At 35.7% G+C, this 17,837-nt stretch overlaps 1 protein-coding gene across 1 annotated transcript in view; it reads left to right on the plus strand.

The window, feature by feature from the left end:
* LOC128248904 (cilia- and flagella-associated protein 65-like) overlaps window positions 1–17,837 on the plus strand; it is a 217,453-nt gene that overhangs the window by 101,045 nt on the left and 98,571 nt on the right. Inside the window, exons 4-5 of the mRNA XM_052971189.1 lie at window positions 2,745–2,974; window positions 13,544–13,682. Coding sequence (XP_052827149.1) covers window positions 2,745–2,974; window positions 13,544–13,682 — 369 coding nt within the window. The remainder of the gene's footprint in view (window positions 1–2,744; window positions 2,975–13,543; window positions 13,683–17,837) is intronic.

Here is a 17,837-nt window from a genome sequence, read left to right on the forward strand (position 1 = left end):
CTAATACATCCATTTGTTGTTTACACCACCTGTCTTTGTCTGCTGTTTTTTCGTAAATTCTCCCATATATATATTTTTATATATGAGATGGGCATTTTTCAGTTTCTGTCTATGAAATCTATTCACAAAATTTTGGTCAACCCGAGGCAAAGTAGAAGGCACCTGCACAAGGTGCTGCGCAGTGTGACTGAACCCTGAAGCATGTGGTTGGGAAGCAAGCTTCTTACCACACAGCCACATTACGTGTATATGTATGTGTGTGTGGGTGCATGTGTGTGTTTATGTGAATATGTGTATCAGGTAAGAAGCTTTCTTCTCAATTACATGGTTCTGGGTTCAGCTCCACTGTGTGACATCTTGGGCAAATGTTTTCAACTGTAACCTTGGGCTGACCAAAGCTTTGTGAGTGGATTTGGTAGATGGAAATGGAAAGAAGCCCGTCATATATGTGTGTGTGTGTGCTTAAATGCGCAAATGTTGACATTCCACAACTCCACTGGTCACCGCCTGAGTGAAAGGGTGATGCGATGTTCACATTCCTCATTGATATTAAAGTTGGTCACTCAAAGCTTTTGAAGAGCAGTGGAATAAAAAGAGTCCCTTATCTGAAAAAATGATAAAGGTTTGTGACAGGCAGGGCATCTGGGCATCAAGTGATACCTCAAATGGTTCTCATCCAACTCATGCTAACATGGAAAACCAAACATTGTAAGAAGTTTGCTTCACAACCACATGGTTCTGGATTCAGTCCCACTGCATGACACTTTGGGCAAGTGTCTTCTACTATAGCCCTAGGCTAACCAAAGCCTTGTGAGTGGATTTGGTAGACGGAAACTGAAAGAAGCCCGTCGTGTATATATACATGTGTGTGTGTGTGTGTGTGTGTGTGTCTCTGTGTTTGCATTTGTCCCCCACTGCTGCTTGACAACCGGTGTTGGTGTGTTTACATCCTTAAAACTTAGCAGTTGGGAAAAAGAAACCACTATAATAAGTAGCAGGCTTAAAAATGAAGTCTTGGGGGTTGATTCATTCAACTAAAACCCTTCAAGGCAATGCCCCAGCATGGCCACAGTCAACTGACTGAAACAAGTAGAAGATAAAAGATGTGTGTGTATGTGTGTATAAGTATATATGTTTGTGTGTGTATGCATATTTCCTATTTATTTTTATTGCTCTCTTTCTCTATATGTGTGTGTGTTTGTGTCTGTCTTTGTGTATGTACATGTGTATGTGTGTTCAAGTGGGTATATGCCTCTGTGTGTGTGTGTGTGTGCGTGTGCATGTGTGTGTGTGTGTACATCTATATATATATACATATCTATATATACACACAATCCCATAATATTCAAATTTAGTTCTCATGGTTTCATACAAAGTGAGTCTCTCCTGTTCCAGTGCCAAACAAATTTCCCCTTCCTCTGTAAACATACAATATATATACTTTTAATTATATATATATCTGAATTTCTCAAATCAGTGATTGCTAGACTAATTTAAAATTTCCACACTATAAACCTAATTGCAGTTATGAAATTATAGGAAAAGTTATAAAGGAAACATCACAGGCAGAACATATATATCGAGGGAATCTAGCCAGCAAGTCTGTAAGTCCAGCAGAAGACTTTTCAGTCTTTAGAATTTATTATATAGTAATAATGATTGTAAGTATCTGAAAAATATAATAGAATGTTTTAAAATAACCGAAAATAACTGCAATTATGGACAACCTAAGAGAATCGAAGAGCTTATTTAGCCAAAGTGATGCTTCAGTGGTAAATCAAGAGACACAGTCTTCAATTTCTTTAAAGAGGGAGTAATAATAATAATTACAGTAATAATAGCTATAATGATGACGCTAATAATAGTAATAATAATAATAATAATAATAATAATAATAATAATAATAATAATAATAATAATAATGAGAATAATTGTTTCAAATTTTGGCACAAGACCAGAAAATTTTGGTGAGTGAATAAGTTGATTACATCGACCCCAGTGTTCAACTGGTACTTATTTTATTGACCCTGAAAGGATGAAAGACAAAGTCGACCTCAGTAGAATTTGAACTCAGAATGTAAAGATGGACAAAATACTGCTAAGCATCTTTCCCAGAGATTTTCTACCAGCTCTTGAGCTTAAATAATGATAATAATAATAATAATAATAATAATAATAATAATAATAATAATAATAATAATAATAATAATAGACTAATAGATGTAAGTGTTCTCACTGATAAAAATATATCTGTAAAGGAATTTGACAAATTTAGTAAATATAAAGACCTGGAAATTGAAACACAAAAGATGTGACATCTTAAAGCGAGAACTGTTTCTGTCATTGTAGGTATGATAAAGAAAGGATGTTAGAAACATCTAGATAACGTCCCAGGAGATCCATGTCTCAAAGAAATCCAAAAGAATGTGCTGACAAGTACTGCCCACATCCTTAAAAAAACCCTATCAATTTAAATGTCTGTGTTGTATTACATGAAGATATTTTGCTACTTCCCCTGCTACTTCCCCTCCCAAGCTTTCAGTCATACTGTAACTTCTCTTATCCTTCACTCGCCCAAGGGTGTGTCTTGATGAGTGAATGTAACAAACATGCAGATTAAAAGTAAATGACAATAATAATAATAATAATAATAATAATAATAATAATAATGATAATAATAAAATGATGATGATGATGGTAGTGTAATTTCTATAAAACTAACTATATGTCTTTCATTATTTCAGGCTGCAGAAATGCCGGTTGCATTAATAAGAAGTCACCAGATAAAGAAATTGGGAGACTGTATAGTTAAACAACCATTACCAAGCTTTCCCAAAATCAAATATACTATCAAGAAATGTGGTGCAGAGATATCCTCCCCAATAGAATGGAAGAAGTGGATTCCTGGAATGGAATATACCAAATGTATTGTCATAAAGAATTTATTGATGAAGATCCAGAAGTTTACGTATGAGTAAGTTTAATGTCAAACCACAAATGACAGTTCTTTGATTTCCACAATTACAAGATGCTCATTTGCAGCTGTCATGTGATGTGAAGACAAGGATACACATGCCCCCCACACACATACAAACATTTATAAACATATATATAACAGGCTTCATTCAGTTTCCATCAACCAAATCCACTCACAAGGCTTTGTTTTATCATCCTGGGGCTATAGTTAAAGATACTTGTCTGAGGTGTCATGTACTGGGATGGAATCGAAGACCATATGGTTGGCAGGCAAGCTTCTTAACTACTCAGCCACAACTGCACCAACCCACACCTCATCAATTTGCACCTTCAGTAATCCACACCTGCACTAATCCATACCTGTGATTTGTGAAATTTGTTTCCACTCTTTTGTATGGATGTGAGACATGGACTGCATACAGCTAATACATTAATGCCCTGTACACCTTGACACATTTAGACCTTGGTAACCTTTCACAGACCTGGAAGAACCTTCTAGTCATCTGTCAAGACAGGATCCCAGCACATAAGAGATTCACAGTCAAACTAAAAGAAGCTTTTAATCAGAGTTACATGTAGGCTTTCAAGCCAACCCTTTAGCATTTAAAGTGACCATAACTGGAGAATATATTCTTGTTTGCTGTTCAAACTGATCAGATCTTGTTTTCCACACTTGCTCAACTTACGTCATTCTAAAAGTAAACAATTACATCATCATAATCTCAAAGCTATTAGATAATGCATGATTAATTCAATGTGGATTAATAAGCATAACATTTGACAGAGTATTCTGAATGCTAATGGGTTGAATGTTTATAGGTCCTGCCTGTGATCAAAGATGCACATTCGGTCTTTCATTTACTTTTTATTAACTACTTGTTTCAGTCATCGGACTGCGACCATGCTGAAGCACTGCCTAAAAGAGTTTAGCCGAACAAATTGATCAGTGTAGTTGTGTTTTTTTAAAAGTCTGGTACTTATTCTGTCAGTTTCTTTTTACTGAAATTCTAAGTTACAGGGATGTAAACAAACCAGCACTGGTTGTTGAGGGGTGGTGGATGACAAACACAAGCACAAAGACATACATACATGCATCCATCTATCTGTACATACATACATACATACATACCTACCTACATACATACATACATACCTACCTACCTACATACATACATACATACATACCTACCTACCTACATACATACCTACCTACATACATACATACATACATACAAACCTACATGAAAGAATAAATGAATGATAGAATTCTTTCGGTTTCCATCTACCTAATTCACTCTCAAGATTTTGATTGACCCAGGGTTATTGTAGAAAAAAGCTTGTCCAGGGTGCCATACAGTGGAACTGCACCTGGAACCATGTGGTTGAGAAGCAGGCTTCTTACCACACAGTCATACAAGATCCATGAATGAAAAAGATGGTCATTGTAGGATTCCATGGACAACCATGAATAAGCAACAGTATGTTTCATATGTGTGAGTGTTTAAGCCTGTGTTTTTATATGTATATGTGTGTGTGTGTGTGTTTGCATGCATTTGCACATCTGTATGCATGTGTGTGTGTGTGTGTGTGGGCATGTGTGTGCATAGAGAAGTCTATGATTCCTATGAGGGTACTGATTCCTTATAAAAATATGCAAACGTTATTGTGTGTGTGTGCACACATGTGCAAATGTGTGCAAATGTGTGCATGTGTGTGCTTGCACGTGCATGCATGCACATTTGTGTGTGCATGTGTATGTGTGCATGTGTGTGTGTGTGTGTGAAAATTTCTTCATTCTGCAAGTATTTCTTGTCAGAATACATTTTACAAAATAATCAGGAAAAGTGATTCAATTTCAAATTTTATTGTTAATCTTTTTTTTTTTTTGGTGGTGTTTATTATCTCCACCATGATGATGACAATGATGACTACGATGACGACAACCACCACTGCTCCCACCATTACCTACCCCTCCTGAAATTTATAAAACAACTACAACAATAACAATAACAATAAAATGTAGTGAGAAAATCAAACACAAAAAAATCCAATAAAAAGAAAACATCAAAAGGAGGAAATGTAAGGAAGCTGAAACTATTTCCTCAATTGCCATCACATCGCCTTAGTTCTCCCTTAATTTTGTTTTGTTTGCCCAGAAAATGAATGTCCTCACTAATTAAACTTTGTTATTTGCGTCAACTCTAATAATTATAATTTTAGTTTATTTATTATTTTAGCGACGGATGACAATTTCAATGACTTTCAAGGAACAGGTTGTCTTGTCTGTTATTCACTTGCATAATGCAGGGAGTCACTTTGACAATGGCTGCGCACACAGCAAAGCTTACAGATGGCCTGCTGAATTGAAATCGCTGTTTTGCTTTGAGAGGGTAAAATTGGATGAACTGCGTCTTCTTCCAAATGTATGTAGCTATTTTGATGTTGCTCATGCAGGAAATGGCTTCTCGGAAAATTTTCATATAACAATGTGTGGGCATTGACTTCTTCAGGCTGCAGAGAAATCAGAACCCCAAGATTTAATTCTATATCACAGCAATTTTGTACAAACAAGCATAGTATACAAGGGCGTGCTGAAAAGTTCATAGGATGACTATGAAAGAGTAATGCTAGAGCTGTGAAATGTTGCATGTGTTAATGTCAACATTTCTTATTAGTCACTGCATTGCTTCTTTTCCGGTAAATTGATATCTGACTTCAAAGAACACTTCAAAAGTAACTGGTAGCAACTTCTCTTGAAAACAAACAAAATTTGGTATCATGTTGTTATCAAGTAACTGCAGAAAAAGGGTTCAGCCCCCGAGGACATTCATGCTGATACAGTTGCTATGTTAGGGAATGTGCTCCAGCTTTATCAATGGTGCAAAAGTAGGTGGTTGTATATTGGAGGGGAAGGGAGAGTCTTGAAGATGACCCAAGGTCTGGAGATCATGCAACTGCCACCACTGAGGAAAACATTGGTTGTGTTCACCACATACTGATGGATGACAGGGCATTGACAATACATCAAATAGCCAATGCTATTAGCATATCCCATGAGAGAATGAAGAATATTCTGCACAATGAACTTGGTATTACAAAGGTTTCTGCATGGTGGGTGCCACATTTTCTGACACCCGTTCAAAAATGCACCAAGCTGATCAAATCATTGGAAAATCTGACATTGTTTGAAGCAGATCCAGCTGGTTTCCTTGAATGTTTCCTAAATCAGGATAAGTGTTAGATTCATCACTTTAGACCATAAACAAAGAAACAATCCATGCAGTGGAAATGCCCCTCCTCACCTGCTTCGAAGAAGGCCAATACTGTTTCATCTGCAGGAAAGGTGAGAGCTTCAGTCTTTTGGGGATGTAAAAAGCATTTTGTTCATTGACTATCTTAAAAAGGGCCACACCATCAATGGAGAGTACTATGCCAACTTGCTGAGACAATTACAAAAGGCTATCATGACCAAACTGATAAAAACTGTCTTGTTTCATTAAGACAATACCCCAGCATACAAGTCCTTGGTTTCAATGACCGCTTTGCATGACTGTGACTTTGAACTGGTTGATCAGTCTCCCTGTTCTCCTGATTTAGCCCTATCTGACTATCATCTGTTCCCCAACATGAAAAAATACTTGGCTGAGAACCAGTATCGCAGTCGTATCTACTGTTGATGACATTTTGGACCAACGGGATCCAAGCACTGCAACACCGGTGGAAAATGTGTATGGACCACGAGGAGGACTATGTTGCAAAATAAATCGCATTTGGTCACATTCCATGAGAGTATCTTGGTCAGCCTGTGAACTTTTTAACTGACCTTTGTATACTAGCAGAAAACTGCATAGGACCCATCAACTAGGTGCAGAAAATTGCATAAGAATCATCAATTAAATGAGGAGCACACAAAGGTCTCCATTGCAGAGACTCAAGTGACAATGTCACAGTTCATTTCAAATAACTTCAATTTCCTAGTTTTGCCATGACCACCACCACATCATCAGGGCAAACAATTCTGGTTGCTGGTTTACACCTTGAAGGGTTCTGTTTCACCCATGGTCAGCTTTATGTTGGATGTTCGCTTTCCTCCTCTTTCTCTCTATATAACACATTCTCTCTCGTTTTCCTCTGTATTTTTATATCTCTCACATATGTTGCTCCCCTCCTTCTCTCTTGATTTCACATGTAATTACTTTCACTTTGCTTTCATTTTGTGAGACAACTATCATGCAGAAAATGCTAGCTTTCAAATCCTCTTTTCTGATTGGGTAAAAATGATCAAACTTTAAACATCTGCAACATATTTCTAAAATTTTTCCAGAATAAATATAGGATTAGGATTAGGGAATTCCGTCCCTAACTGTAACCCTAACACTAACCCTAAACCCCTAATCCTGATACTAAAACTGTTATATGGACTGTTGGATTTATTGTTCATCTGAGGTCCCGTGTTTCAATGTGGTTCGTCTGAGTTCCTTGTTTTCATTGTTGTTTTGAATGACTGTGGAAGTCAAAGGTTATTGATATATATGGCGAGGACATGATTCTTGTTTATTAATAACGAACATTCGGTGAGTGCGTTCTTTGTAATTAAATAATAAATGTAATAACTATATTGTACAACTCGTTGTCTTTTCTCTGCGAGTCTCCCGAGAGGAATACAACAAAAAACCCTAACCTTAACACCCTAGTGAAGATCATGTAGGTGTTACGGAAAAGGCCGATCTTTCAGGACAGCCAGTAATGAAAATTTGAAGCACTGTACAACATGCAAAAAAGAAAAAAAAAATGTGAAAACGACGTTCAGAATTGTGAAAAGTATGAAACATTTTGTTGCAGAAGAATGTGATGCAAGGCTGAGTAAAATAGTGCATATCAAGAGAGAGAGAATCATGTGAATGTATATGGGACAGGTATGTGTTTGAGTGAGTCCAAATAGTGTAGTATCACTTTGCCTGATTCGAGTGAGTCTGAATAATGTAAGTGCAACATATGCAGTCTTTGCATGACTAAGTCAGCATGAGTGAGCGTCGTGTGAGTAAGCATTTGTGTGAGTGCGTATACATGAGTAATAGACTGTGCAGCTGCAGAATAAGCTGAGGCAAGTGAGTGAGTGCATTCTCAATCCATGAGATGTGAAATTTTTCAAGCAAGTATGCATGAAGTGTGAAATGCCTTGAAAATGGTGCTGAGGCAAAACGTATCTGGCACTGTGGTTGTGGACATTTGCTGTTGTTAGCAAGAATGACACAGTGTGGCATGCTGGAACGTAGCAAGAAACAAGCAACTCTATATATACGTGACCAGCCTAGGGTCTTACAGAAGTGAGTTGTGTCTAGAACAAGGGCACAGAGAGCATGAAACATCCGAGAGAGAAGTGTGTGGATTCGGTTTTGAATCTCAGCAGGTAGGGCCAAATAAGCTCCTACAGTAGTATATTGGCTCTACTTTATTTCATAAATATCTGCCATAAAGGCACTGCAAAGAGGAGGACGAACAAGGACAGACAAACATAAAAGGGGTGAAGTAGCTATATCGATTAAATATTTACAATCTTAAATATACAATAATAATTTGATTATATTTACAATGTTCGATTAAAGCATTGCTCATTACAGATGCAATTTGTAATGGCTTTCCTGAAGGATAGGCATCCGACCAGCATTGGCTCTACTTGCCAAACTGATGTATTCGTGTGTAGTGAGAGGTCAAGCAAATCAGAAATCCAAGGTTTGAAATCCTGAGCTTGAGCCAGAATTTCAAGAAACGAACGAACTAATTACTAAGTAAACATATTTCTACAAAAAAAAAAAATGGACTAAATTGAGTTAAATAAGTCTTCTAGAGCCCAAATTTATCATAGAGTCATTGTATTGAGAATGTTGTTTATTCCCTCTCACTGTTTTAACATGTGGAAAATAACATGATTTCAAGACCCCTGCTGCTGCCCCATAGATTTTTGAGTTAAAGGGTACTAAGAAATTAGCTGAAAGAAATTTATCTTTCCTCTAGTACTCTGTTGTAATTATGGCCTAAATACTTAGTGCCTCATATTGTTTTCTCTGGTGAAATGCCCTCTTCAAAAATGTAAATCTTCAGCTTATCACAAAGTGCATCAACAAATACCTTTCTTGAGTTGATAAGGAAGCTACTGTCAGACACATTATCTGTCAGAAATAGCAGCTAAATTCTCTTAAGCTACATCCTACCATCTTAAAACAAATGGATATGATTAGAACATAATGAGCAATGCAGTCTTAGTCAAGAGATGGTGATACCTGTGACATGGGTTTTTTAGTGACACATGATGGACTTTACAAAAAATAAAAAAATGAAAATAAATAAATAAATGTTCCCTGCATTATCATGCTAGAAAAAGGTTTTGCCAAGTGCTAAAATTCATCTATGTTCATATCACTCCAATAACAGCATTTGCTCAACTAAAAGTACTAGAGGCTTTTAATCACAGAGCTGCACAATTAGAGTACACCTGATACAAAATACAATTCCCCACCACCAACAGCATATGTTTTATTTATTCATTTCATTGCTTATATTTCCATTTTGATTCTTGTCTATACAAACTGCTACTTTCCTACTGATTTTGTAATGCATTAACCCTTTAGCATCCAGATTGCTCTGTCATATGTAATGCTCATTTATTCACTTTGTTTTCAATTAATCATGCATCATCTCATGTCTTCAAGATTTCAATGATGTGATTGTATATTTTTGCTATGACATTGTAAGGGAGGTGTGAGAGGTCAAATCTGATCAGTTTGGACATGAAACAAGTACAATATTTGGGTTGGATATGGCCAGCCTAAATGCTCAAGGGTTAAGGAATACAAAGGACTTTGTCTGAGATGTTAGAATTTACTTCTTCCCCAAAACAATCGATTTTATTCTGCACTGATGCAGACCAGTAATCGTGTTTCCTCCTGTCTGTTTTTGTGTTCAATAGACCAGTTCACTTTGCTATAAGTACAATAGGATGAACTATTAACAGCTGCAGATAGTGGCAGCACTGTTTAATTGATAGGTTGTTAATCTAACTTGCATCTGGGAGTTAATCTCATTCAGTGGCCCTTCTGTTCATACTCTATGTCAGAAAGGTTGATGATTAAAATTACTCATTGGTAGATGTTTCTCAAAAGGAACATTTAATGTAATTTCACAAAAATTGTCTGATAATAGATGACTACATAAGAAGAACTAGATGATTGTTTTGTATTTTTAGTGTATTCATTCTCTACACTTCTTCAATACCTTCTCCTGTTTCTGTAAGGTGCAGTCAACAATATAAAAGACGCTGTGCTACCAATGCCATTTTCCCTATTGTTCCCTATCCATGTCAAGGCCTACAATTTCACTAAATTTAATATGACAGCATCCAGCTAAATCCTCATTAACTGGAGAAATGTATGTTTTTTGCAAAGTTTGTCCTGTCTGTATTTCAGTTATTTTCCAGGACTCCAAACACAATATTTTATAGCATGTGTCTTTGTAATATATTATTAGCATGTTGTCTTTGCTTTTTTCGTTTTTGCTGCTATGGTTTATATGAAATTTTCTTGTGTAAATTACTTCCATATTTTAAGAGTAATTTTATGTTCAATTAGTAATCACTAAATGAGAATTTGAACTAGATTAAAATATTGTCCATAAGCTGGTTTTATTTTTTGCTTTTCTTTTCTGTTTATATTCTGTATTTTCTTTATTCTTGTTTTCTTTAATTTTTTTTTTTTTGCTGCTTCTACTTTGTAAATTATTGACAATAACTTGTTGCACACATTTTATTTACTGATCTTGCATGTAATTGAATAATTATTAGTTTGAACAGAGGAAAATAAAGTAAAAAAAAAATGCATTTTTTAATTTCTTTTTTTCTGTTGCAAACAGTGATGTCATTATTTATTTTTATATAAAAACAAAAATTAAAAAAAACTTTTCTCTTGTAAAAATATATTATTTTCTGTTTTCCTTAAAAATGTAATCATGCTATGAAGGAGAGGGAACACCCTCTGTCAAGTTTGAAAAATATCACTTGCTTTGGCTTGTGCAGCTCGATGCGTTACGTTGGCCAAGTCATAAATCTTTAGAGTTATCTGTAGGATTTTAGATTAAAACATCATCATTATATCTGTGCAAATTACAGTTAAGAATTTATTGCACTAAAAAATTGATAAACTCAGAAACTAATTTCAACTTTAGGGTAAAAAGTAAATAAATAAACACAGCAAAAAAAAAATGTAAAATTTTTTTTTATTTTCTTCTGAATGTTTAAAAACATATTAAGATGAATGTAAGCAATATTGAACATGGAAAATTATTACGAAAGAAAAGAAATGTAAAGAAAATAATTAGAATAATAGCAAAACCTTTTCCTTCTGAATGGAAAAAAAAAAGCATATAAAAATTAAAAACATGTACAACCTGTCCTCAATATCAAAACAAAGCAAAACCATACAAACAAGTAACAAAAAAGGCTCAAAAACCCAACAAAACAAAAAATACAAATTGGACAGAAATGATGATCTACTATTTTGAAATAATAATGCATTATTGGTAATTTAAAAAAAAATATCTTATGATTATCTATAATTACATAATATAGGATTATTGTTATTAAAAATTTGATTGGCAAAAAAATGATAATTTTGTAGAAATAGATGACTCTCCAACTGTATGACTTCTTAGGACTTAGGGTTTTGTGTTTCACTGGAATCTGGGTTCAGTTCCTATTATAATCTGCTTCACTCTTTGTACACTGATGTTGATAGAATTAGTGGTAGTAAAATATTTGGTTCCATTCAATTGATCTAAGCCTCACTTTGAGAACTAATTTGTCCTTAAGCTTATTTCTTCTTTTACTTGTTTCAGTTGTTATTGAATTACAGCCATGCTGGGGCACTGCTTTGAAAAGTACACTCAAGCAAAGCAACCCCAGTATTATATATCCATTATAACCAAGCTTGCCATTTGGTTTTGCACTAGGGGTTCAATGGATTGCCTTATTACGTAACCCTGTACTCTTCAGAGGTAGCCGTTATCTATCTATCTATCTATCTATCTATCTATCTATCTATCTATCTATCTATCTATCTATATATAAGGATCAAAGGTCCTTCCCAAGCCATAGGCACATAAGGCTTGTTTCCTGGATTCTGGAGTGTATACATTCCCTGCTGGATGGTATGCTAGTGTTTCAATTTTGCCAACTGATTGGAGAGCTGTGCCAGGCTCTGTCTGTCTGTTTTGGCATTGTTTCTATGGCTGGATGCCCTTTCTAATGCCAACGACTTTACAGAGTATACTGGGTGCTTTTCATTTGGCCTGTAGTATATATCTATATTACATACATGCATACATATACATACATACATACATACATTATGGGTGGGAGCAACAAGAAAGTTACTCTATCCCGTGAGAGATAAATACCATTTAATATACAGAAGCTTTAAATGTGAGCTTCTATATTTTTCATGCTTCTGATAGTACTATAGTTGGATGAGCTTGTATAGCATGCCATGTATTATGAAAAACATAAAATTTATAGGAACTCACACTTAAATCCTCTGTATATATATATCATCATCATCGTTTAATATTCGCTTTCCATGCTAGCATGGGTTGGACGATTTGACTGAGGACTGGCAAAGCAGATGGCTACTTCAGACTCCAATCTGATTTGGCAGAGTTTCTACAGCTGGATGCCCATCGTAACGCCAACCACTCCGAGAGTGTAGTGGGTGATTTTTACATGCCACCAGCACGAGGGCCAGTCTGGCGGTACTGGCAACGGCCATATATATACTAACTTAAAAAGCTCCTGTGGAGGGCTCTTCATTCTGCCAAATCAGAATGGAACCTGAAGCAGCTCCCCAGCTTACCAGTTTTCAAACTGTCCAAAGTATGCCAGCAAGGAAAATGGACATTAACTGATGATGATATATATACATACATATATGTGTGTGTATGTATGTTTGTATATATATATATATATATATATATAGCCTTAGTCACAATTAGTGACAATTGAATTTTTCCTTTTTGGTTTTATACTACATATAACAGCCTTCGTTATTTTATATACATATATATATAATATGAGAAGTTTTGTCATAAAAGTATATTGTATTTTGACAGAATAATACTATTTAGGTGCATTATGGTTTTTGCAACCTCAATCTTCTGAATTTGAGCCACCTGCATGGCATCAAGAACAAATATAATTTTCTGTAGCCTCAAACTGACCCATAAAGTAGATAGAAATTTTATAGAAACCTATTGATTGGATTGTCCCTATACTTCTAAATGCCATACAGTTTCTGCCTGAGAAATATGTTAAAAGTCCATGTTTTCAGAATGCCAAAACACTTAAATCTTTATTCCATGGCAGGTTATACAGGTGATCAAACAGCTGAATCCTCATTATCAAATGACAGGGATCTACCTGTTTTATTTCCTAACAATATTGTACTTTGCTAAAAATTTTCCATAACTGTTTTATATTTTGTGAGAATATATATGTTTCTTTTTCCTAAATTCTCTTATTCAGATTGCCAGAAACGAAATTCTTCTTAACACCCTATCCCAAGACCATCAGCCTTAGCACTGGCACATCCTTTTATCTGCCAGTTACATTCCATCCACTAGAAGAGAGAGAATACAAAGACAAGATAAAGTTCTCTTCAAATGTATGTATTATATTAAAGTGGTTCCATTAACTATTTGTCAAATTACAAAGAATTAGAATTTCATTGGACTAAACATGCATATTCATGTATTTATTTTACTTTCATCTGTCGTTTTCTCTTTTGAGTTTCTTTTTTATGACATTGTAAATTAAACAGTAAATAAATCTTCTTGTATTGGTCTGAGTCATGGGGTATCTACCGTCACCATCTACAACCTCTACCAGCACTTCTACCAGCACTGCCTCTGCATCATCTTCATCATCTACAGAATTTATTTTAATTTTCTACCACCATTGAAATCCCCAAACATGTGGGAGTTAACAGTGTAGAAGCCCTTATAGCTGCTCTTATAGCAACCTTATAGCTGCTGGACAGGGAACTTTTCTAGAATGGAGAATTAGTGCCTTCCCAATATTGGACTGTATAGCAAACCATGCACTGTCCCTTGTAGAAGAAGGGCACCAAAGAAAAGCACAAGGGCAGGAATGTAGCTGGTGGGGCAAGTGAGGATATCAGTTTGCCCCATGCAATGCTTTTATTGGGGCAGCACTTTTGGGTCTTCTATATAAGCCAGTATAAACAGGTGGGTGGGTGGGTGGAGAACGAGGGGAGGATAAACTCAGTGGATCCTCGTTTTGATGATGTTGATAATGAGTATACTTGTTGTTGATAATGAGTATACTTGTTGTTGATAATGAGTATACTTGTTGTTTGATTAACTGAAATATCTACTAATTAACTTATAAGTGGCTGAGTATTATACTAATACTTGCATCTTTGATCTTTTAGCACTCAGATTACTCTGCCAGATGTAATGTTTATTAAGTCACTGTGTCTTGAATTAATAATACGTTATCTTGCAGTTTCAAGATTTGTATGATGTGATTCCTTATTTTTAATGCGGCATTGTAGGATAGGTATGGGAGGCTGGATCTGGCCAGTTTCAGCATAAAACAGGTAGAATATTTTAGCTGGATATGGCTGGTTTAAATGCTAAAGGGTTAAAGTAATCCTCTGGCAAACAATGTGTGATGAGCTTGCCCTATTTAATTATAATTACAGTCTGCTCTACATGCTTCTGCACAGTTTCTGTCTCTTATTGTATTATAGTGCAAGTGGTTGAATATACCACAGACACAAGTCTCATAAAACTCAGTAAGATACAGTGTATGATTATTTATAACAAGGCTGAGGTCACAGTGCAGTTCATATGATGGTCTTACATATCATTTTCATCTACGCAGTTCAACTCACAAAGTTTGGCTGGACTAGAGCTTACTTGTCCATGGTGTTAAGCAGTGGAATCAAGCTTAGGCATTCATGATTGTGAAGCAAACTCTCTAATTATTCAATCATACTTACACCATTTGTTATTGCACAACATTCAGTACTTTGCAGTATTGACAATGAAAAAGTACTGTTGACAATATCAACACTGTTGAAATTGTTCCACCCCAGGCTTAGTAGTAATATAGGCCTCCAGGCAAATCAATGTATCAGGCCCTATAATATTTATAGACAGCAAGTCACATCATATATAAAAATCAGAATTGGACCCCTAGACCCACGAGGCCTCTGGGCAGCTACCCAGTGTATGCATGGTTTAAGACAGCACTGGTTCCATCCACTTCTGCAAACTAGTAAGCTGTTGAATCACCACCAAGGACTAGCTTACTAACATTCTCATCCCTCCCAATTTTCCTCTATTCTTTGACTGTTTGTGATTTTCATGCTGGTCCATTCTTTTAGCTCTTTCACTTTCTGTGTGTTCTTCATCCTCAAAATGTTCATCAAAACCATGGCTTTAACAAAACTTTTGAGATTTTGATACAGACCTATGTCATGTCAGTTTGCAATCTTTTAAATGCTCTGCATTTAAAATTCTGACTGAAGTTGCAAACAAGAATTGATTAAATGATTAATAATAATTTTAACAATACAATTAATGCAATTTATCTCATCCTCTCATCTTCAATAAATTCATATATAACTCAAAGCTAATATTTTGATTGTGAAATGCCTTCTTCAAAGCTTAGAAAAACAATAGCAATGAATGAAGAAACTACAATGGGGAAACAAATGGTCTGAAGCTGTCATTCTGCCAGACAGTCTATGACCCAACCATCCGTATTTTGTTCACATTCCAGCCTTCTGGGCAATGGAAAATCCTAGACAAGCTTCTTGTGTGAAGATTTTTACCCGTGTTGAACGATATCGTATTCTAGTTCAAATGTAAAAATCCAACTTAAAATATCATTTGCTGTGATTCTTTATCTTTCTCTCTTGAGTTTCTGGAATGTAATGGCAGAATCTTTATCATATTGGGCAAAATGCTTTGCAGCATTTTGTTTTTCCTGGCACTTTATATTCCGAGTTCAAATTCTGCTGATGTTGACTTTACCTTTCATCCTTTTTGGGTTGATAAAATAGAGTATCAGTCAAGTACAAGTGGTAGGATGATGTAATTGACTTATTCCTGCCCCTCAAAAATTACTGGCCTTGTGCCAAAAATTAGAAACAAAGTAGTTGTATTTCCTACTAGAATAAATGCCATAGCTGTCACTTTTGAGTGAGTATGGCCTGGTAGCATGTATCATGCTTTTGCTAATTGCTTTAGGTACCAGTGTAATCATGAGCAGACACAGACATACTTTTGGCCCTCCCACCCTTGATCCAATGGACCATCCAGAATGTGACAGTTGGATAAAGAGAAAGCTGTACCAATACTAAACTACTACTCATTTTCTGTTGAATGGACTGAGAAATGAAGAACCTTGCCCAAGGACACAACAAGTTGCTTGGTCCAGAAATTGAATCCACAAACTTATAATCATGAGAGCAATAGCTAAACCCTACACCACAACTGTACTTTTTGGTTTTCTTTGATTCATTTAATCATTTAGAATAAACGCTTGTGTACTGAGAGTGCTGCTCTACTCCATCTCTGAATGAAAGAGTGAATATCTCATCAGACAGTGAAGCAACTCTGAAGGTGTTTCAACCCCTTTCACCTTGATACCAGAGCTGCTCAGGGTCACCCACAAATACGGGTGACAAAATTCCCACGAAACAGCATGAGCTTTGTTGAGTCAGATGTTGTAACTCTGGGCCAAATGTTTCTACCATCTGCAGTCCTTGTTCCTGCAACATTTCTCCTCTCCTTTGAGCCAGATGTAATGGCATGCTTTCTCAGTGGCTTCAGACAATTTTCTGGCAATATCTTTTGTCTCCTTCATGGCCAGTCAAAGACATCTGAGCATCGACTGAATCCTGGCTCAACAAATAGCTCTAACACCTATACCTATAGGAAAGCATATTGCCCTTGATCCATTGTTTTCACAGAATTCAACCAACTCACTGTATTTTCTATTTTTCATGAGGAAAGTATATTCCATGTTCACTTCCAGGGAAACGTCGACTCTATCATCTTTAGCACTTTACTTTCTTTGTGCCAGATGACATGGTCAGGTCTTTTAGCCATAAAAAGTGGGAAGTGATATTTACCAACAAAGTCAACAGAAACTTCCCAAGACCCCTCCCATTTTGGATCATTCTTCCTTACAATAGTTAGTTTGCAGTGTTCACCTTCTTAGCAAAACTTTGTCATCTGTTCTCCACTACTTGTGATCTTTTGCTGTTGTTAATATTATTTCAATTGCAAGAATTTTCATTTCAGCAGTAGAATATTGACTTTGGCTGTAGTAGGTGTAATTTCGATTGAATCAACAATAATTACTTTGCTTACATAATTGCATTCGAAACTACAGATTCATTGACTACACAAAATATTTCTCTGACTTCTTCATTGTGAATGTGGTTTAAATATTGAGTTCTTTCAAACATATTCCTCAGATAGTTTTCTTTTCTTCCTTATATTTCCAAAATTTTGATATCCCTTTGATTTCCTTCTAGAGTAAAAAGTATTTTATCTGACCTTTTGTTTTCCCTAACTGTGAAGGACGGAAATGTCAATGATTTGAAAGGAAGATCAAACAGAGTCATTTTTTTTTATAGATATTTCTAAGTTTTATGTTTGCACTTATATTAAAAAGCAGAACATAAGCAAGTTGAGATGCAAGAGTAATATGGCAGTAAAGACATCAACTGTTCTGTGTGTGTGTGTGTGTGTGTGTGTGTGTGTGTGTGTGTGTGTGT

This window comes from Octopus bimaculoides, chromosome 10, assembly GCF_001194135.2.
Source record: "Octopus bimaculoides isolate UCB-OBI-ISO-001 chromosome 10, ASM119413v2, whole genome shotgun sequence".
Lineage (NCBI taxonomy): Eukaryota > Metazoa > Mollusca > Cephalopoda > Octopoda > Octopodidae > Octopus > Octopus bimaculoides.